Raw genomic sequence first — 21,658 nt, forward strand, 5'->3', positions numbered from 1 at the left:
TCCTTCCTTCTTTCCTTCCTTCCTTCCTTCCTTCCTTCCTTCCTTCCTTCCTTCCTTCCCTTTTGATTTTGACAACATAAATGTTCCCCCATATTGCCCTACACTCTCTTCTTGTCCCACGCAAAACTAAGCAAAACAAGCATACAATGACTATCTCATAGAATTTTCAACATTTGGCATCCATAATCTCTACTGAAAGAATGGAGAGGTGTTCTGTTCCATTGTCCATCCTCTGCATTCTTCATTGGTCATAGTCTTTAATTAATGTTTAGCTGCTGTTTTGCAGTGGTCTAATTTATGATGTTGTGTTCTTTAAGTAATTGTATTGCTTTCTTGATTTTGCTTTCTTCATCGGTTCATATGTATCATGTCCCATGTATCTCTGAATTAATAATTTTTTCCTGTGCAGTAAAATTCAGTGACATGCATATATCATAATTTGTTCAGACTAGGAAGAAAGTGATGGGTGCATGCTTTATTTCCTTTTTTAAACAACTTCTACAAAAAGTGCTGCTTGGAATATTTGGGTATATTTGTGACCTTTCTCTCTTAGAGGTTTATGCCCAGTAGCTGAATTGCTGGGTTATAAACTACTAACTTTTCTCAACAAATTCAAATTGTTTTCTTGAATGAGTGGACCAGTTCACACCTTCGATGCATTAATGTGCCTGTCTTTGCAAAGCCCAATTAACGAGAGGTATTTCTGTCTTTTATCCTCTTTGCTAATCAGCTGGATGTAAATTGAAAAACCTCAGCCTTATTTTGGTTTGCATTTCTCCTATTAGTGATTTTGGAAAATTTTTCGTGTTTGATTTATGGTTCTTTTTAAAATTGCCATTCCTTTGATCATTTATATATTGTGGAATGTCTTATATATCAATTTTCTCTGTGTTTGGGATACCAGACTTTTATGTAAGATTCATACCATTCTTCCAGTGATGGAGTTAGGGAGTCAAATTGTGGAGAAACTTGAATCTCAGGCAAAGGTTTATACTATATCTTGTAGGTTATGTGGAACTGCAGACAGTTCTTAAGTAAAGGAATGATATGATTAGATTTGTGTAGTAATAATAATTATGATTATAATAATAACTCTTACATAATACCTTAAGGTTTGTAAAATGCTTTTCATATAGTATTTCATTTATTCCTCTTAACTCTAGTGAAGTGGGTACTACAGGTATTATTCCCATTTTACAGATGAAATAACCAAGAACCAAAGAGATTAAAGTGATGCATGGTGTATAATGGAAATGGTACTGTTCTTGGAGTCAGAAAGACCTAAGGTCCAGTCCCGCCCCAATACTGTATTTAACACCTCCTTGTCTCAGGTTCCTCAACTGTATGTAAAATAAAGGTGTTGGGCTCATGACCTTTGAGTTCCTTGTAGTTCTAAATCTATGATACTGTGACTTCCCCCTTGTTGAGTTAGGAAGGGTCACCAGTAGAATTTGAATCCAGATCTTCCTGACTTGAATCCAACACTATTCACTCACCCACCTGCTTCTCAAAGTAGGAAGATTACTCTCCTAGTGCAATAGGAGGAATATGGATTAGAGGAGACCCTAGAGATGGGGAAATTAGTTGGATTGCAATTGAAGTAAACGAGTAGTGAGTGAGAATTTAGGGAGATGGGGAGCCTAAGTGGAGGAAAACATTTCTGTTCGGTGTTAGTTGAATTTCAAATTGAAATTTTTTCCAGAAATGATCATCAAGGAAAATAAAGCACTTTTTTTCGGTTCTGTTTTTCTCAGAATATTCAAAGAACAATTAAATATAATTCTGGATGTTCTATATCTGTTTTCTAAAATTTTTTGGTTTTCTTTTGTGAGTTCAAAGAATTATATATTAATGGAAATGACCATTTTCCTATAGAGGTGAACATATTAACTTAATAGTAAGCTAGTGGTTAAGAAGTTGATTATGGGGGCAGACAGTGAATAGAGTACTAGCCCTAGAGTTAGGAGGTCCTGAGTTCAAATTTGACCTTAGACCATCCCCCCTACACACACACACATACTCTCTCTCTCTCTCTCTCTCTCTTGCTGTGTGACCTTGGGCAAGTCACTTAACCCCAATTGCCCTACCTTTTCCCCTCCAAAAAGCAATAAAAAAAAAAGTTGATTATGGTGGTGAATGATAGAAGTTCCCCAGTTTTTAATTTTTGCGTAAGAAGAAATTATCATATAATCATAGATTTAGATGTAGAAGGGACCTTGGAAATTGTCTTGTCCAAACACTTCATTTTATAATTGAGGAAACTGAAGTCTAGATATACCGGTAACTGACAAAATTGGAATTTGAACCTAAATTCTCTAATTCCAAATCCACATGTTAACTACATAGCAGCTCTCTAATTTACTCATAAATAGGCATTTTCTGAAACAGATATCCATTAACACAGAAATATTTGATTTGGACTTGAGCTAGTATCCCACTTCTTTCATAAAGTCTTCTGAATGCATTCTTGCCCACTTTTAGTCTTGGGCATCTCTGAACTCATACCATTTTTGATAATACTTATTCGATACTTCCCAAATACCAAATTATTATCTCTTAGTTTGATATTTAAGTATTGTTTAGTTTTTCCACATGTATCTTAATTCTTCTCCCTGAGATTATCACCTTGAGGGTAACTGAGGGCTGTGCTTCTTTATGTCTGTCTATCTATATGTTATTCAGTTCAACAAGAATTTTATTAAATGCCTACTGTGTTCCAGACACTGTGCTAGGTTCTCTAGATGCACAGACAAAACCAAAACTGCTCCTTTTGTCAGGGAGCTTACTTGGGGGTTAGGCATTTGGCCGGGGGCAGGGGGGTGGGGCGCAGTGGAGCATTAGCAACTGTTGGGAAGTGGGCAAGAGCTTCTTGTAGGAGATGGCACTTAAGCCCAGTTACTTCGAGAAAGATTAAGCCAGAAGCAATTGAAGACTGATTGAAATATATTGGAAAGCATAGGATAGAGATCAGACTTTACCTGTGATTCCATTATTAGTAGGTCCAGGGGAGGAACTTCCTTAATCAGTGCAGGTCATCATCTCTGCCACATAGAGCCTTGGAGGGGTTCCTGAGGCCTTGAGCAGTTCACACTGCTGGTCTGCATTGGGCACGACTGGAATCCAAGTCTTCCTCCCTTAAAGTTCACCCAGAATCTACTACACCTTCTTTCTTTTCTGCTGGAAAATGTAATTTCCTTAACATCTCTAATATGCTAATACAGTTACTTCCAAGGATGAAGTATTTCATAATGTTTCATAGACTCCTTTACTCAGGTCTCAAGAATATATTGTATATGTAGTAGGCTTACACAGTTTTGACAGGAATGTTTTCCAAAAATGGGTTCCTGTTTTTAAATGAAGATTCATTTGACTTGTATTTAAAATCAAATGAGGATCACTCTTAAGTTTCAGTTCAAAAATTCTGAGCAGTTTTTTAATCTACAACTGTATTATGATTAGCCCCTTGAGGGCAAGCACTATTTTTTTTGCCTCTTTTTGTATCCCCAGCACTTAACACAGTGACTGGCACATAGTAGGCACTTAATAAATGTTTATTGATGGGTTAATTGATTATTCTTTGGCAATAAGTATTTAAAATCAAATGAATATCACTCAGAGTTTCAGTCCAAAAATTTTAGCAATTTTTTTTTTTTTTTTTTTTTTTTTGCTATTTGAAGGGGGAAAGGTCAGGCAGTTAGCATTAAGTGACTTGCCCAAGGTCACATAGCTAGCATCTGAGGCCTCATTTGAACTCAGGTCCTCCTGATTCCAGGGTCAGTACTCTATTCACTGTACCACCTAGCTACCCCAATTTTAGCAATTCTTTAGTTTAAGACTATTATTCTTTGGCAGTGTATGAAGGACCTGTGATCAGCTTGCTAAATCTTTGGGCTCTTCCTACTCATAACTTGTCATTAACTTAGCCTTTAAGAATTTCAAGGCACAGAGAGCTCAAGTGATGATTTGCCCATGGTCATCTAACCTTAGTGTCAGAGGCTGAATTTGAACCTAGGATTTTGTATGTCTGGTTGTATACTCTTGTCTACCATGTCACAGTGCCTCTTATGCTGTGTAGCTTTGTGGATAAAATTTTATGTTAATAGAAAAACATTTTAGTTTAAAATGTTGTCAAGATATATATTTACAATTCATTTGCAGTATTTAGTTTCCACCATTCTCTTAGTCTTTAATACCTGCCACTGTCCAGTTACTATTGGGCTTGTGAAAGTAATATAAAACACTATTGTCAGACAAATTTTAATACCAACTTTTTAATTTACATTGCAGAATTTGCAGTGATAACATTACAAGTTATCTATAAGTTTTCTTCTTACTATTCATTAACTATTTAAGCTTCACTTTATTTCCACAAGTAGTTATTAACTGCTTTGTATTTGCTAGGCATTGTGATAAAAGTACTGGAAGTAAAGACAGAATTGAAATCATTTTTTCTTTTTTGCTTTTTGGAAGGCAATTTGGGTTAAGTGACTTGCCCAAGGTCACAAGGCTAGTTTTGTGTTGTGTCTGAGGCTGGATTTGAACTCAGGTCCTCCTGACTCCAGGGCTGGTGCTCTATTCACTGTGCCACCTAGCCTCCCCCAGAATTGAAACCTTAAAGCTATCTTCAAGATAGAGGTGTGAACCACTGATGCTTTTTGTTAAATAATTCAGTGGAAGGGATTTAACACTCAGTGAACTTTCTCAATGAAACGTATGACTTTACCTATTTATTTTCTAGCCCCATCTAATGACTGTGGACAGGTAAGACTGAAAGAATTCATAAATGTTTGCTCCCTTTCATCAGGTCACATGACACTTCAAACCCACCTTTGGTCTCTTTGCTGGCTCTATAATCTCACCTCTGGGTATTACTTCTGCTGGTATAGATCTCAAACCACCTATATACTTGTGAGATTTTTTTTTTCTTTTTGGAGTGGGGAAGGCAGGGCAGTTGGGGTTAAGTGACTTGCCCAAGGTCACGGCTAGTAAGTGTTAAGTCTGAAGCTGGATTTGAACTGGTCCTCCTGACTCCAGGCTGCCCTAACCTGTGAGATTTTTTTATGTGTCTTCTCATAGCATGTCTCTAAAAGGTCCTTTTCTTTGGACCCCAATACATCACCCAAGCTTTCTAGTCCATTTGTTATTCATAACTTTTGCCTTGTGACTTGTCTGGTCTGTTTGGGTCAAGGAAACTACTCATGCCATTTCTTAAGCAGAAGTAGGTAATCACTTCTTATAGCCTTGTATTCTTTCTGACTCCACCTACTTGGCTAAAACTGTTCTCTCCAATATTACCAATGATTTCTTAATTACTAAATCCAATGGCCTTAGTCCTCATATTTTGAGTGTATTTGATAAATCTCCAATATCTTTTTCATTTCCTTTTGCTGGGTCATTATTGGGGGTGGGGAGTGGGTCCAAACTCCCATGCTTGTGCTTTCATGCCCCAGGGCTTTGCCATTTTCTCCTTAGATTCTTTCTTAGTGGTTTCATCAGTTCCTGTTTCCAAGAAGTTCTGAGGTACTCTAAGATCTCTTTCAGCTTTATGGAATGTAAAGTCCTTGAGGGCATAGACTATTATTTTGTCTTTTTATCTGAGCCTAGTCTGCTGTGTTTCATATAGGTACTGAGTAAATGCTTGAATTGAGTTGTTTCAGTCTTGTGACCACTAGTCACTCTTTTAATTGCCTTTTAGTTTTCCTATGATTTTTATTCTTGAGAGAAAGTTACATGATTAATAACTACTTAGTAGCATCCATATTGGTGTTTAAAGATGGGTTTTCATATCCTGAAGCAATCTGGCTTCAAGGAAAGTTCTGGGAAGTTTCTTGATGAGACTGCATATCACTCAGTCTCTTCTAATTCTGTTTCTTATGCATTTTCCATTTACAGTTATCGATGCAACATAGACCTATTCTCCTGGATTTACTGAGCGGGCTTCTCTTTCACTTCTGGGTCTACACAAAAAGCCTGTGTCTGTTTGGTTTTTCCTGTGCATTTTATTTTACTTTGCTGATCTTTCAAATGCCTGTGCATCTGATTGGAAAGGCCTAGTATTCTGGAGTTAGAGACAGTTAGTGTGTCATCTGCAGACAGGACTGTCTGGATGATTTGGCCAACAATGGAATCTCTCTTCCATCTGGACTTCACACAGGAGTTTTGCAGAGACAGATAATTTGGCAACTATACATCTTCCTGTTTTATGTCTTGCTTGACATTAATAATCTGAAAATCATTGAATGAAGTTCTCTGGCTATAGTTACCAAGAACTCTTGTATGTTACTACCATATGCTTTGGAGAAAAGGTACCTTTTTTGAGGAGAACCTTTTAAAGCTGCATAGTAGTGTATATAGTTAATGGAGTGGGGAGAAGAGATCAGTAATTCCACCTGTGATATTTATTGACCCTAATTAAAGAAGACAACCTTCCCACACCTCAGTTTTGTTACCTGTCAAATGAGGGCATTGGACTTGATAGCCTTTGAGATCCTTCCAGCTCCAGATTTATGACCCTATGGGACTGTCAAGGAATTTTGTATTCACTTTTCAGTCATATATTACTGAAGATGTGATCTGCTGCTCAGAAGCATTGTTTATGAAAATCATTTCTTTCCATCTCATTTTCATAGGGGATGAGATGGTTACCTGTTACCCTCTTATTTTGCCTTTTTGAAAACAATACCATTTATGTTTCTAATCATTTGGCATCATACTTTAGATATCTTGAAAATTAATTTCATCTTTTCAAAATTGCTTTGCCTTAAGTGGATTTATTTCTTTTATGTGTTTTTGACCAAGATCAGAGTAGTGTTAGAAGTTTGATTTTTTTTTTAGTGCATTAGGTCAGCAATATGAGATAGCATCCATAACAATGAATCCAGTTTTGATCTACCCAAAGTCAGTTAGCAGGAATAAAATCATAGTTTCTCTAAATCCTGCCTTGCTCAGAACACATAGAGGATATTTTTTTCATTTTATTGCACCATCGGAAGGACATAGGTTAGACAGATCAGGGCAAACAGGAGAGATAGATAAGGACCTCGAACTCCAGCTTAGGAAGTTCAGTTGTGAAAGAATTGGATAAGCTTAGCCTGGAGAAGAGAAGACTTTGGGAACTCGATAGCTTCTCTCAAGTGCTTGAAGGACTGTCATGTAAAAGGGGTTGGACTTTGTTCTGCTTTGCCTTTGAAGGCAAAACCTGGAGAAATTGGTGGAAGTTGCAGAGGCAGATTTCAGGCTTGAAGTTAGGAAAACTCTCTTAACAGTGCTCTCTGTACACAAGCCAAACGAACTGTTTTAGGAGGTGGTGGTTTTCCCTGGATTGGCAATCTTCAGGCAGAGATCAAAAGGCTGCTTGTCAAGTGTGTTAAACTGGGGATTCTTTTTGAGGTATGTGTTAGACTAGATGGATGGCCTCTAAAATTTAGTGATTCTTGACTTCCACCTTCTTAGATAGGGCCAAAATGTGTTCATTTGTGAGTAAGGATAAAAATAAATAGCTATAGAAATATTGGCAAATTTCCACTTGTCCTTCCAGCTTCAGCTAAAAATACCCTTAACATGATAAAGCTCTTTTCATTTTACCATGTTTTTCAATTAATAAGCATTTATTTCATCTCCCACTTCCTATCTCAATTCAAAAGAAAAAAAAATAGCTTTTGTAACATATATGCAAAGTTAAGCAAAACAAATTCACACATTGTCCATGTCCAAAAGTGTTTATCTTGTTCTGTATCTTGAATTCTTGGTTAGGTCTCATAACCTAGGTTTTTGTGATTTCTCTTCCTCTCACCCTCTCCTCCATTCACTCTTTGGGGAGACAGATCTGCTAATAATATTCTTCCATCCTTTCTGTTTTTCAGGCAAGTTTCTATTCTAAACTTTCTTTGCTTTTCTCTGTCATATCCTCTCAGTTTGACAAGATCACGAGTTTGTAGACCGAGGCAGGGTAAAGATTCTTTACTGCTGCCTCATTGTAGCGATTTATTTTTCTTGATTAAACTTTTATAAGAAACCGTACAAATCCATGACTATATTTTCCTTTGTGCATTCCTGGTTTTTCAGATTTGACAGTTTGAATAGGCTGAGTTGAAATTGTTCTAGTTGTATAGTGTCTTTATGTCTTCCATGATTGCCAACAGTTAAGTCAGTGTTTATAGATAGTGTAAAAACTGTGTGGTCTCTGCACCCTTTGTCCGCTGCCTTCCTTTCCACTACTGTCCCCAGAATAGCCTCAGGCCCATCCGCTTTTCTTTGTTTTGTGTGTTTGCCATGGTCAAATAATACCTAGCCTAGTACCTAACCTGTTGGCATTGAGCATTTCTCTTTCTTAGCTAGACTGGGCCTTTGATATCAGACAATCTCTCATTGGGACTGTGACATCGTAACAAGTAAAATGAGGATCACACATTTCTCTGCTAGAAGCCAGCTTTCCACTGAATGAGGCTGCGGTGGACTCTTCTTGTTTCTTTTATCATACTCAACTTGGACTTTTAAAAAATATAGTGTTACCTTTATATTGGTCCATAATTTAGAGGTGGAAAAGATTTGAATTTTTTTTGTAAGATGGTTATTATGTTTTATTTCTTTTTGTGATTCATAGCATATGTTGTAAACAGAGAATATAAAGAGCCAGCTGGTTTAGTTTTTGTTGTTTTGAAATTTACCGTTTATGGCTTCTGTTCAATTTTAATTTAGAGAAACGAATATACTTGGTTTGAAAATAAAGGATTAAAATTGCTTGTAAATTTAAGAATTAGCTGTTTTAGGTTCTATGATGAGATATTTCATCTCTTAAATAGGTATTGGTGGTAATTTAAATTTACATTTCAAAACTGCTAAGTCCTGTCCACATTTTGAAATGTAATTTTATATTTCACCTCAGTGAGCAGTATAACTTTTGCATGGAGTTTCTGTCTTTTTCCCTGAAACCCATTTTCTTTTTATTGTTGCTTATGTATCAAAATTAGCAGCAGATATTTGTGGAGTAGAACTTATGTATATATACACACACACATACAAACACACACATATATGCTATACTGAATAGCTACACCGAAATGTTGTCTTAGTGCTTAACAGAGCAATTAACTGCTTAAAGGAAATTGGTGTTAAAATACTAGTAAAGTGTTTCTGTTAAATATTCAAAATTTACTATATAGCAAAACACAGTTTCAAAATGAGCAAATGTAGATATGAAATTATAGTCATATTAATTCGTTATTATAGAATAGGAACAATTTCAAGTTAAGTCACCTACTCCAAAATTGCATATACTGAGGACATGGCTATAGGCCAATGTTAGGAGTATTTCTAGCTAAAGACATGAAAGTAAACTGGGTAGTATTCTTTTTTTTTTTTTAAGCAATTGGGGTTAAGTAACTTACTCAAGGTTACACGGCCAGGTGTTTCTGAGTGGGTGGTAAGTGTCTGAGCCCGGATTCGATCCCAGGTCATCCCGACACTGGAGCAGGTGCTCTTATTCGCTGTGCTACCTGGCTGCCCCTGGGTAGCATTCTTGTAACAAAATTGAAACACTTGGGGTCTTTGTGCTTTTGCGTATTTTAAGCCAGTTCTTTTTGTCTCAGACTTTTTTCTTTTGGAAGCTCTTCACCGAAATTTTGGTGCAATTCAATATTTCATTCTTAGATTTTCAATAGCATTCTTGTACTTCCCTCGTCCTTCATGAAACTGATGGTTTTAAAGGCTGGGAAAAAAGCAAATAAGACTTACACAGGAAACACTTCCGTATGTATGATGACTTAACTGTCATTTTGTGCAGATTCAGTAGATATTACTTTGATGGGTTACCATAATGTTGAAGAATTTTCCTGAAAGGTTATCCATAATTTCGCCTATAGTAATTTTTCCTCTTCTTTCTCTTCTTAGAAACAATATCAGCTTTAGTTTTCTATGTTCTGCATCAGCTAATGAGATTTTATTCCATTCCTTCATATGAGCTTTGGGATAACTGATTTTGAAGGATGTAACTTCCTCATGAAGGTTTTTAAATGTTTGGTGGATGCCTTTTGTTTTTTATATCATAGTCCATATATCCAGACCACTGTGACTCAGCCCTCCCTCATCACAAAGAAAAACAGTTAAGATAAACCAGATTTAAGAATTACCTGACAATATATGTAATCATTTCCTGTATTCCCTCACCTAATTCTTAGAAGATAATAATATAATATTGATATAATAAGATAATTCATTTATCTTCCCTGGGATTGAGATTGGTCACAGAAATTAATTTAAGTTTATCAGCCTTTTCATATTGTTTTTATTTATATTAAAATCATTGCGTATAGCCTTCTAGTTCTGCTTATTTCTTCTTGTATCCATTCATTCAGGTCTTTCCATGTTTCTCTGAGTTCCTTGTATTCTGTGTTTCTTTACTGTACAATAGTATTCCATTATATTTGGTTACTATAGCTCAGCTAATCCCCTATTAAGGTGAAACTATTTTGTTTTCAGTTTTGCATTGCTACAAATAATTTGGTCTCTGTCTAGTATTTCTTTGTCTTTTACCTTCTTGAAATAATATGCCCAGTAGAGAGATGACTGTATCAGAAAATTTGAACAGTTTAGTGACTTCTCTAGCATAATCACATCTGAAAAGAGTTGAACCAGTTCTCAGGTACAGTATCAGTATATTTGTGTACCTATTTTTCTACTGTTCCTCTTAGCATCAGCTATTTCTATCATTTTTCATCCTATTTTAGTTTGATAGATATGAAGTAAAACCTGAGTTGTTTTTGATTTACATTTCTCTTAATGATTGGAGGATTTTTTTTTTCATACAATTGCTGGATGGTTTGCCTCTTGAGAAATATTTGTTCACATCATTTGACCACTTATTTTTCTTTTTGTGACTTTTCTTTACTATCTTGATTGCAATTAAAATTTGGGAAATTCATTTTCCAGGCTTATGTTTTTACTTACCAAGGATGTATGACTTTGATTTCTTTTTCTTGTTATCAAACTTCTATGTAGTTTTAAAATATATGCAGTATGTATTTTAAAAGACATAAAACCTTTGCTTGGGTGTTGAACTTTTTTCATGAATCTTAATCTAGGAGAATGAAGACTTTAATAATTCTTTTGAACACAGTTGATATTTTCAAAGCAGTTTTCTTCTCATACCTGTAGGTGAATAGAACTGCACAGCACTGCAGCCATGGAGTCCATGCTGAATAAATTAAAGAGCACAGTCACAAAAGTGACAGCCGATGTCACCAGTGCAGTAATGGGGAACCCTGTCACCAGGGAATTTGATGTTGGCCGACATGTTGCCAGTGGTGGTAATGGCCTGGCTTGGAAGATTTTTAATGGCACAAAAAAGTCAACTAAACAGGTGAGCTTAATGTGTGTTCACTGAATTAGAAAATAAGTAGCTTGCTTGTGAATAAGAATTTTACTCAATAATCAAGGAGAGCAAAATCCTGATGACATTTACCTCGTGGTCAGTGGATAATTTTTAATCTTGCCAATAATTTTTGTTTTCATCACTACTTTTTCAAATCTGTTAGGTTCAGAATCCATACAAAAATATATTAAGAGGACATTTCATCATTTTGTCTTTTAAAATGTTTGATGTAAACTATTGTCATTTTTTTTTTCTGTGTAGCTTAATAATCCTCCCATTCAAAGAATGGCTTATTTTTCCATGGATTACTTTAAAAAGCCATTATTTTGTTTATAAAATTATGTTAGCAACAAAAGCATATTACTGGACTCTCACTGGTAATCAATAGGTTTATTGGTTTGTGTTTCATGGAAAAGATAGTTGATCTTGTGAGATATCTTGGCATAATGGATAGAAAGTTGACCTGGGAGTCAAAAAGATTTGTCCTCAAGTTATTCCTCTGATTCATACTGGCCATGAAACCCTGGGCAAAATCCCTTCAGCCCTCCATACCCTAGACAACTCTGAGATGGAGAATTGGTAAACCAGGTGATGATCTGCATTGAAGTTTTTTATTTCTTCTTAATTTTAAGTTTCTACACAAGAAGTGCACAGCACCAAAGATGATCTCAAAACTTAATTTCTGAAATGGCTCCTTTACAATTGGTGAAGGACTGGTGTGGTGTGTGGTAGTGCTGGTGGTGGTCTGGGATGCCACTAAACTCAAGAGTTCTTTTATAAAAAGCATCTGAATATAATTACTAAAGTATATTGAGATCTGGGCCTTGCCTGACTTCTAGATGTTGTATTATAAGTGTATTGTACACCAGAGGAGTCAGACTCAAGACCTATACCTCTCCCCCCCAAAAAAAATTGTAATTGGGAAATGTTTAACAAAATCAGAATACAAAACCGCATAGGTAATGTTAATTTGTGGGTTTTGTTTTTGGTTTTGTGGGGTTTTTTTTTGCTTTTTGGAGGGCAGTTGGGGTTAAATGACTTGCCCACAGTCACACTGTTAGTTTTATTGTGTGTTAAGTGTCTGAGGCCAGATCCGATCCCAGGTGCTCCTGACTCCAGGGCGGGTGCTCTATTCACTGCGCCACCTGACTGCCCCCCAATTTGTGGTTTTCTAAGTTACATTACAGCCTTTGTTTGTCTGTGCACTAAAAGTAATGAGGACCCTTTGGTTCCGCAGGCCTGAAAGATGCAGCCCCTAGAGTACTCAGATGGGACACAGACACTAGAACACAGGCCGCACATGATGTCAGGGAGATTTTTCTCCTTCATTTATGTAAATCTTTCTTCTCCACTCACCCTCACCACACAGTCTTTGTAGGGAGAAAGAGTCTCCTTCTTTGCTTTAGGAGCCTTTAGCATGGCTGCCTCAGAAGCAAGCAATAGCAAGGCTTCAAAGGAAGAAAGGACACACTATAGCCTGGTCTCTCATAGTTCTGTGCTTGGGCACCCTTTTCCCCAGTGATTTGCACTTAGCTCATAGACACTTGACTGGGAGGGGAGGTTGACATAATGAAAAATATGATTTAGATCAGTTTGTTTTAGACCCTTTTAAAATTTTCTTATATGATTGAATGGAGAGGCATAAAGAAGATATAGGGAGAAATGAGAAAGACATGGAATGAGAAATGAGAAAGCATGTTTGATCACCACTTCATCATGAAGGTATATTTCTTACCCTACTTTTTTGTTGCTGTGGAAACATGTTAAATTTGACATCAACTTTGCAGTGGAAGATTGAATTTTTGATGGGAGAATTCTTGCCTACTTTGCTTAAGGAGATTGAGAGATTTTTTTATAGCTCCTAAATTAAGTAAAAAAATCTACTCTTTGTATAATACTGAAAAGCCTTACAATCTAAATTGATAAATTTTTATTCCTATATAGCAAGTTAAATTCAGGTGCTCCCTTCTCCTATTTTCCTTCTCCCCATTACTTATTTCATTATTTACATAGCTTTAGAAATGTTTGACATGGGCGTAGGGCATCTTACAAAAAAAAAAGCCCTAAGCACAAGAAATTACAGATGTGTGTGAAGAGAGATGGTAAATTGGGTTCTGCAGCACATTGGAAAAGGCAAAGTAGTTATTGGTATGCTGGGTTCTTTCCAGGCTGGTTATTTCTGTCTTCCAGCACCTGATTTGTTTTATGTAAAGTTTTCATGTATGGATTGGGGGGGGTGGTAGTGATGAGCGGGGAAATTAGTAAAGACTGCATGCTCTCATTACTTGCAGTCAGATGGAAAGAAAGATGCATTTCTCATCCCTTTCAGCAGAGTTTTGGGTTGTTCTCATGCTACTAAAGCATGTGGTAGCTCAGTTGCAAAGTCATTATTTGTGAGTGGGTTTTTTGCTTTGTCTTTCAAAAAAATCAATTTCTGCTGTTTTCCTTTGGGCTTGGCCATTTTTACTGAGGACATTTCATTGTGAATAATTAATAAAAGCATAATGAATCATAGTTGTTAGGACCCTGCAGAAACAAAGCTGCACACATAGATGTTTGCAGTTTTCTGTTTATGCAGGCTCTATTGTATAGAATCAGCAGTTAATGTATTTTAAAATTTGGAGTAACTTTTTTTTTTTTTTGAAGGAGATAAGTCAAGGCAATTAGGGTAAAGTCACTTGCCCAAGGTCACACAGCTAGTAAGTGTGTCAAGTGTCTGAGGCTAGATTTGAACTCAGGTCCTCCTGACTCCAGGGCTGGTGCTCTATTCACTGCACTGCCTAGCTGCCCTGGCATAAATTCTTTTTTTTCTTTTCTTTTCTTTTTGGAGGGGGGAAGACAGGGCATTTGGTGTTAAGTGACTTGCCCAAGGTCATACGACTAGTTTTGTATTAAGTGTCTGAGGCTGGATTTGAACTCAGATCCTCCTGACTCCAGGGCCGGTGCTTTATTCACTGTGCCACCTAGCCACCCCCATAAATTCTTTAATAAAAAAACTTGAGGGTTGAAATGGAAATTTCTTTGACTCATTTTATTGGTGTTCTCAACTAATGATTTTAGATATTTGGGTGTGTACGTGTTGATAGCACAATTTATTGTGAACCTCAGTTGTTCTTAAGTTGAGACTAAGTCTGTTTTGTGTATTCATTTTGAAAGATTTCTTACTACCTATTTTTCCTTATTTCTGTTATTTCAAGAAATAAATTATTTTATAACTTGATTTCAAGGTGTTTAGAGAGTTAAAACTGTGATTTCTTTTTCTTTGAAGATTAAGAGTTTCTGTTGAAATGGACTGTTCAGAGGACCTTTTTACCTGTCTGTTTTCCCAGTGACTAGCAGAATACATGGCACATAGAAGGCACTTAATTTAAATTAAGTTTGTTAATTGATCGATAGTAAATTATTAGACAAGGAGCTCAAATACTCTAGTTTCTGCAATGTCACTGATTTATTCATTAGTATAGCATATACTTTTTTTATTCTGGAAGTAAAAATGATGGCTGTGCTTATAGGCTATGGTTGCCTAACATTTTCCAGCTAATCTTATTTCCAGTTTTTGAAACAAGCTGTGTTTTGAGATATTTTCTCATTTCAAATGACATTCAGCCTAAAAGAACCTTAACCTTTCAGCTTGTCTTTAAAATACTATTTAGTTTATTTACATTTCTTTTTTGAAATTTACTTTTTCAATGAATTTAAATCTACTTTTTTTCTCCTTCTTTTTCCCCTATAGGGAATATAAAAGAAAAAATCCTTATAAGCGTGCTTCGTCAAGCAAAAATAAATTTCTGTGTTGGCCACATATATGTATAAAAGTGTGTTTATGTGTATATATACATATATAGTATATATAATATGTACACAAATACATTTGTATATACATGTAAACACATATACCATGTACATAATTCTGTACTCAGAATCTGTCACCTCTCTGTGAGATGCATACATACATGCCTCTGTGCAGCATGCATGCAGTCTGCATCAGTTCATACAGGTCTTCCCAGGTTTCTCTGAACCTGTCCTTTTGGACATTCTTACAATACAGAAATACTCCATTTCATTCATTTGCCGTAACTTGTTCAGCCATTTCTTATTTGGTGGATACTCCCTCAGTTCTTCATTTTTTTTGCCACCACAAAAAGAGCTGCTATGTTTTTATACAGATGGGTCCTCCTTTCTTTGGTCCCTTTGGAGTATAGACATAGTACTAGTGTTGTATGATTTAGAAACTTTTGGGGCTTAATTCCAAATTACTTTCCAGAATGGCTGGTCCAGTCCACAGCTCCACTAACAAGGCATTATTAGTGTGCCTGTTTTTGAACATTCCTTCCGACATTTCTTTTCTTTTTTTATCAACTTTGCCAATCTGATGAATGTGAGTAGACAAGTCGTGTAAAAGCTGGTGAGGAAAGGGATGTTTTTCACTGTACAGTATATTTGGAAAATGTTTTACTTGTATGTATGTGCACTTAGGGACATAAATAAGTTAAGAAGTTTGGAAATAATATTTACCTTGTAGTCCCAGCTTCTGATGTGTCCTTGAACAGCCGTCTTTACTTTTCCATACTCCAATTTCAACTGGGGCTTATACTACCCTAACAAGAGTACTAGGGATAGGGATAGGGTTTGGAATTATGATTTCATTGGTATAGGGAACTCTTCAAATGAGGAACTCCCTCTAGTAGTGCAGGTTTGACACTTACTCTCCAAAAATGTCAGACATCTGCATTGCAACCTGATTCCTAATTTTTCTCTGAACCTGATGAAAGCCCAGAGTCACCTATCTGGAAGAAAAGAGCTAATGAAGTATTTTGAGATCAGAACATTATGCAAATAGGGAGGAGCAAACTGTTAACTCTTGAGTTCTGATGATCTGAGTTCAAGTGCTCCCTCTGACCCATGCTCATACTTCTGTTGTGTGAGTCTGACCAAGTCACTTAATGTTCATATGACCTCTGGCAACTCTCTTAGATGGTGAAGAGATGACAGCCCCTATTGATAGAGTCCTCTGTTCCAATGAAATCACATTTTTGAATCTGTCCTCTGATAAAAAAGGTCACTGTCAGTTGCTGTATACCATTACATATCTTAGTTTTACTGCTTTTCATGTAGCAAAGAAATAACCACACTGTGGCATTCTAACTTTACCTAAGTATATAATCTCCTCCTCATGTGACATTTAATTTCATGAATTTTTGCAGTTTTCTGATATTATTACAGGATTTAATTTTAGTTAGAAAATCTAAGCCTTTTTTTTTTTTTAAGATAATTATCAGAGTATGCTTCTGAGAACATTTCTCTGTTCCATGGTAAAAGTCTTTTTACTGAGATGGTGTTGTTCATTCATTTCAGTCATGTCTATCTCTTTGTTACCCCATTTGGGGTTTTCTTGCCAAAGATACAGCAGTGGTTTCGCATTTCCTTCTCCAGATATTTTTCAGATAAAGAAATTGAGGCAAGCAGGGTTAAGTGACTTGCCCAGAGCCATATAGCTAGTAGGTTTCTAAGGCCAGATTTGAACTCAGTAAAATGAATCTTCCTGATTCCAGGCGGGCACTCTGTGCACTATGGCGCCTCCCAGCCGCCTTTACCAACATAGTTCTGTATTTTATAGTGCTTCTCCTATTGATTTTTTTAAAAAGTACGTTTATTATAAGTTACCAAAACTCACGGTTTAGTCTGTATCATGTCTGTTTTTAGAGTTTACCTTTTTGTTCTTCTTAGAATAAAGGACTTCAAAATAACATAGGTACCTCTGTTCCTGTTACCATGATTGCTTTTAGAGATTTCATCGCCCTTTCAGTTACATAACCCATTTAAAAAATATTATATTTATGAGGATATATTGGAAAAATTGTTCCTCAATAAACATTTTATTGCTAATCATGTTTTATACACTATGCCACATGGGGACAATAGTCCCCACCATATGGCAGAATCCAAAATCTTTTCTCGAGGGTTCCTGTATTTATAGGTGTTGCCGTAATAATATTGTTTAAAGAACTGTACACATTAAAAGTATAATACTTTTTTGGTATTAAAGGAAAACATCCTGCTAAACAGAATAATAACTTGCTAATCAAAGCATTTAAGTTAGAAATGACCAGTTTTGATTTTGTTTTATCAGTCTAAACTATCTCTAGTGATATTAAGGTATATTATAAAATTCTTTTTTTTTTTTGTATTTCACATTATTGGTTTATTTTCTTAGGTTAATACTGTTTAAAGCATTTTGATGTCAGTTGAAATTTAAAGTCTTTTTTTTTTCACATTAGAGTTACATGCTATAATCAAACACAGTATTATTTTGAGCCAGATTATCCTAAAGCATCCCTGGATCCAAACGTGCCTAATTTGTAAGCAGGATTTAGATTGTGCCAAATACTCCTACTTGAAAGCTACATTAACTCTAAATCAGCATTACTTATATTACTCATGAGGTACTAGTAGTACATTACTTAAAAAGTTCCTTACCAAATGGCACTCTGCCTTGTCAAGGAATTATTTAGTTAGGAAAATCTGGCCCGTAATTTGATAATGGACAGATTACATCAAACTCTATTTTATGCTATACATTAACTTAGTTAAGTAATTCAGAAAAAGTACACACGTTTTGATGCCAGTAACCTTGGGATAGGAGTAGAAAATCAATACAATACAAAATAAGCCATTCACACAGAAAGTCAAAGATCCAGGTTCACAAATAACATGATTTAACATTTTTAACAATATATGACCAAAAAAGAGTTTTTCCAATGAAGAAGTAAAATAATTCCTCTTAAATTTCCCTTTAATGCTCTGCAATATATTCATAATTTTGTATCTGGTAAGAATTTTTTATATCTATACCTTGGGAAAGTACCATACTTTCGAAAACCATATAGTATTTTAGGAGAGTTATAAACAACATAATTATGAAAATAGTTAACAGAAGAATCAAGTTTTTAAATTTTAGATAAAATTTGCACAAGGAAGAACTAGAACACACAGGTTAGAAAAAAGTACATGTTAAAGGGAACATTAAGTTCAAATATATAGTAGATTACTTGCCACAGATAATTACATAATGTTTGTTAAATGTAAACTCCATTGTTTTATTATAGAATTCTTTAAATAAAAAGGTTAACTGACTTGTCCTGTGTCATATCACTAGTTAGTATCTAGCAGAGGTGGCACTTGAATATAGTCTTCCTGATTCTGTAGCTAATTATCTATCCACCTCACCACACTCTACCCCATAGTGTGCCAACCCCATTTGCTAAAATTGGCTTCTGTGTCACTTACTAAAATATAAGTAAGCTGGCCTAGAGAAGGATTTCATGAGGAACTAAGGGGTTGTTCATTATCTGTCATATTTTTATAGCATAACTAATTTTCCAGGAAAGAATTCTGTTAGGTTTTGAAAAATATCTCTGATGGTATTTTAAGAAGGCTAGTTAGTTGAAATACAGAAAGTACATATGGAACCACAAGACCTAGGTTCAGTTTCTAACTGAACTTTCTAGCTGAGGGACCTTAAGAGACTTAATTCTCTTCCATGTCTCAGGTTCCTCATTGTAAAACAGGTATACTAGTTCCCTCATAAGGTTGTCATAAAGAAAGTGTTGTGCAAACCACAGGACAATCTAGCTATCAGACTGTCCTGTCTATTTACAGTTCTCTCTACCATTGTTAATATCCTCCGTAAACAGATATGTGTGTGATTTTTTTTTTTAAGGGAATAGAAGAGTACATTTCAGACATAGGAGACAAATACTGCAAAGGACAGGGAGGCAGATAATGGGGATTTGTGTTGAAATATGGTGTACTAAGCCAGCTGTTTGTCTCCTGAACACACTCTTTTATCCCCTCTGCCTCTTAGAATAACTGACTAAAAGATAGGTTGTACCATCTCATTGGTACATGACTCATTTCAGGCTTCCTCCTTTGGGAAGCCTCTTTGATATCCCCTTAATTGTTTTATGTCTTTAAAAAAATCATACACGCGTATATGTGTGTGCTTGCTTCTGTTTACATGGAATATTTTCTTTAACCTTTTGATCACCCCAGCCCCTCCATAAAATGCAAACCTCTTGAAAGCATGGATAGTGGTCATTTTTGTCGTTACACCCCTAGCATCTGGCATTTAGTAAATGTTTCTTAAATCATTGGATTGAAAAGGCTGACTACTGGTATTTTTAGTTTTTGATTAGGTGATAGATGCTGTCATCTAAAATTGAATGGGGGGAAGGGAGATGATGTAGCATTGATTACAGGAAGGCAATCTTTCTGATTTGACAGGCTGTGACTTTTTTATTTGTTTAGATTTTGGGTTACCCTATGCATAATACATGAAAAATTGAATGATATAATACAAAGCAATATATCATTAAATGCCATTGGAGTGGCATACACTGTCAGTTTTCAAGGAGTCCTTGGGAAGGAGGAGTCACAGGAATATTTAAAAAAGGGTATGGGTTGGTTTTTTAGAAAGTAAATTGTGTCCCAGATCACATTACCAACAAGATGGAGGACTAGACATTTTCTTTGCTTCTCTTGACCTCTCCAAAATAGGAAATTAGGTACAAGAGATAAAGTTTGTTTCAGTTGTCTCCGTTGTCTGGGTCATCAAGAACTCAGAAACATAAAAACTTGATGATCTAGTAACAGATGAATTCCTAGTTCCTAACCTGCTTATTCAACACTCCTTCCCTCACCACCCACTGTAGTAGTACTGCACAAGCTGGCTCACGAGCTTGCAAAGGAATTCAGCTCTTCATCTTGATACCCCATTCCTACCTCATGCTACAGAAATCCAAACTACAATAATTTGCTCAGACTGTGATAGCAATATGCGGGCTCTCTGTGGCACAACAGAGCTTTGCCAGAGGGAAGAAGAAAAGGGGGAAGGCACCAAATGTGGCTTTCCCCTAAGCCAGAGGGAAAGCATCCATTTGGGGCCAATTCTGTGTCCCTAGAGCTCTCTTGGAACAAAGTCTGAAGCTGGTGAACCATAAATTGCCTGGTATAGGAAAAGACTGAAACTTGAGACCCAGCCTCCCAAGGAAACTGTCAGAGGGAGGGAAATAGTTATAAAGTGAACAGTAGGAGAAAATAATGAAAAGAAAGACAGAAATTTATCAAAAAATTTCAGATGGAAGGGGAAAAAGTGAAGCAAATAAGAGAAGAGAAATCCTCTTTAGAGGAGGGGTCAAAAAAATGAAATTTTAAAAATAAATTGAAGCAAGGGAATTCCACTTAACTATTTAACTGAAAGAAAAAAAGTAAGAATATAGTGAATAGTTAAAAGTGAGAAGGAAAAAGGAACTAATAAACAAAAACTAAGCCGACAACTAACAAGTGATAGGGGGTGTACTTGAGTGTGAGAAGGAAGAGAACTGGTGGGGAATACAGTTTTTTAAAAATAGATCAAATTAAAATAGCTAAAAAGACATAGTACTGTCATTACAGAGGAAGAGGGAAAAAATGCTAATATGGGAAAAGGAATGTTAGCTGCAAATGGAGGGAAACAAAATCTAACTAATGACTTTAAATGTGGAAGGATTAACAATCTATTTAAATGAAAAGACTTTGTAATCATATCCAAATATCATATGCAATGATGATATTTTAGAACCTTTTCCAGTAAATATGGCAGTACAGTAAGGATGTCCGCTCTCCCCAGTATTATTTTACATAGTTCTGGAAATGCTAGTATAGGTAAAGAAATAAAGCTTTAAATCCGGCCTCAGATGCTTGACACACTTACTAGCTGTGTGACTTTGGGCAAGTCACTTAACCTCTAATTACCCTCCAAAAAAGCAAAAATAATAATAATAATTTTGTGGCAGCTAGGTGGCACAGTGAAAAGAGCACCGGCCCTGGAGTCAGGAGGACCTGAGTTCAAATGTAGTCTCAGACACTTAACGCAAAAAACTTGCCATATGACCTTGGGCAAGTTACTTAACCCCAATTGCCCTACCTTCCCCCCTCTAAAAAGAAAAAAAAGAGAGATAAAACTTTTCCTGTTTGCTAATGATAGGCCAGTTAACTTGGAAGATCTTAGTGTATTATCTGAGATATTAATCGAGACGAGTTCAGGCAATTTTCAGGCTACAAAATAAACCTTCAAACAGTTGCATTTCTATATAATAATAACAATATCCAAGAAGCAATAATAAGGAAATCCTATTTTAAATCATTAAAAATGTATAAAGTATTTGGGGCTAAATCTACTATAGCACACATATGACCTGTATAGATTCAATTACAGTGTGCTACTTAAAGAAATAAAGAACAACTTAAATA

The 21,658-nt window shown here is 35.9% G+C and overlaps 1 protein-coding gene across 3 annotated transcripts in view; it reads left to right on the forward strand.

Annotated features, from left to right (window-relative positions):
* SCYL2 (SCY1 like pseudokinase 2) overlaps positions 1 to 21,658 on the forward strand; it is a 65,670-nt gene that overhangs the window by 5,798 nt on the left and 38,214 nt on the right. Inside the window, exon 2 of one of the 3 annotated variants that reach the window (XM_069095216.1) lies at positions 11,132 to 11,356. In XM_069095216.1, the coding sequence (XP_068951317.1) occupies positions 11,180 to 11,356 (177 nt within the window). In that variant the 5' untranslated portion in view covers positions 11,132 to 11,179. Of the gene's footprint in view, positions 1 to 11,131; positions 11,357 to 21,658 lie in introns of those variants that run through there. The other 2 variants (XM_069095215.1, XM_069095217.1) reach the window with 2 other exon arrangements.

The sequence above is a fragment of the Petaurus breviceps genome, unplaced genomic scaffold (genome assembly GCF_028583685.1).
Source record: "Petaurus breviceps papuanus isolate PSGF00001 unplaced genomic scaffold, PetGlider_PUasm1.0 225, whole genome shotgun sequence".
In the NCBI taxonomy this organism is placed as follows: Eukaryota; Metazoa; Chordata; class Mammalia; order Diprotodontia; family Petauridae; genus Petaurus; species Petaurus breviceps.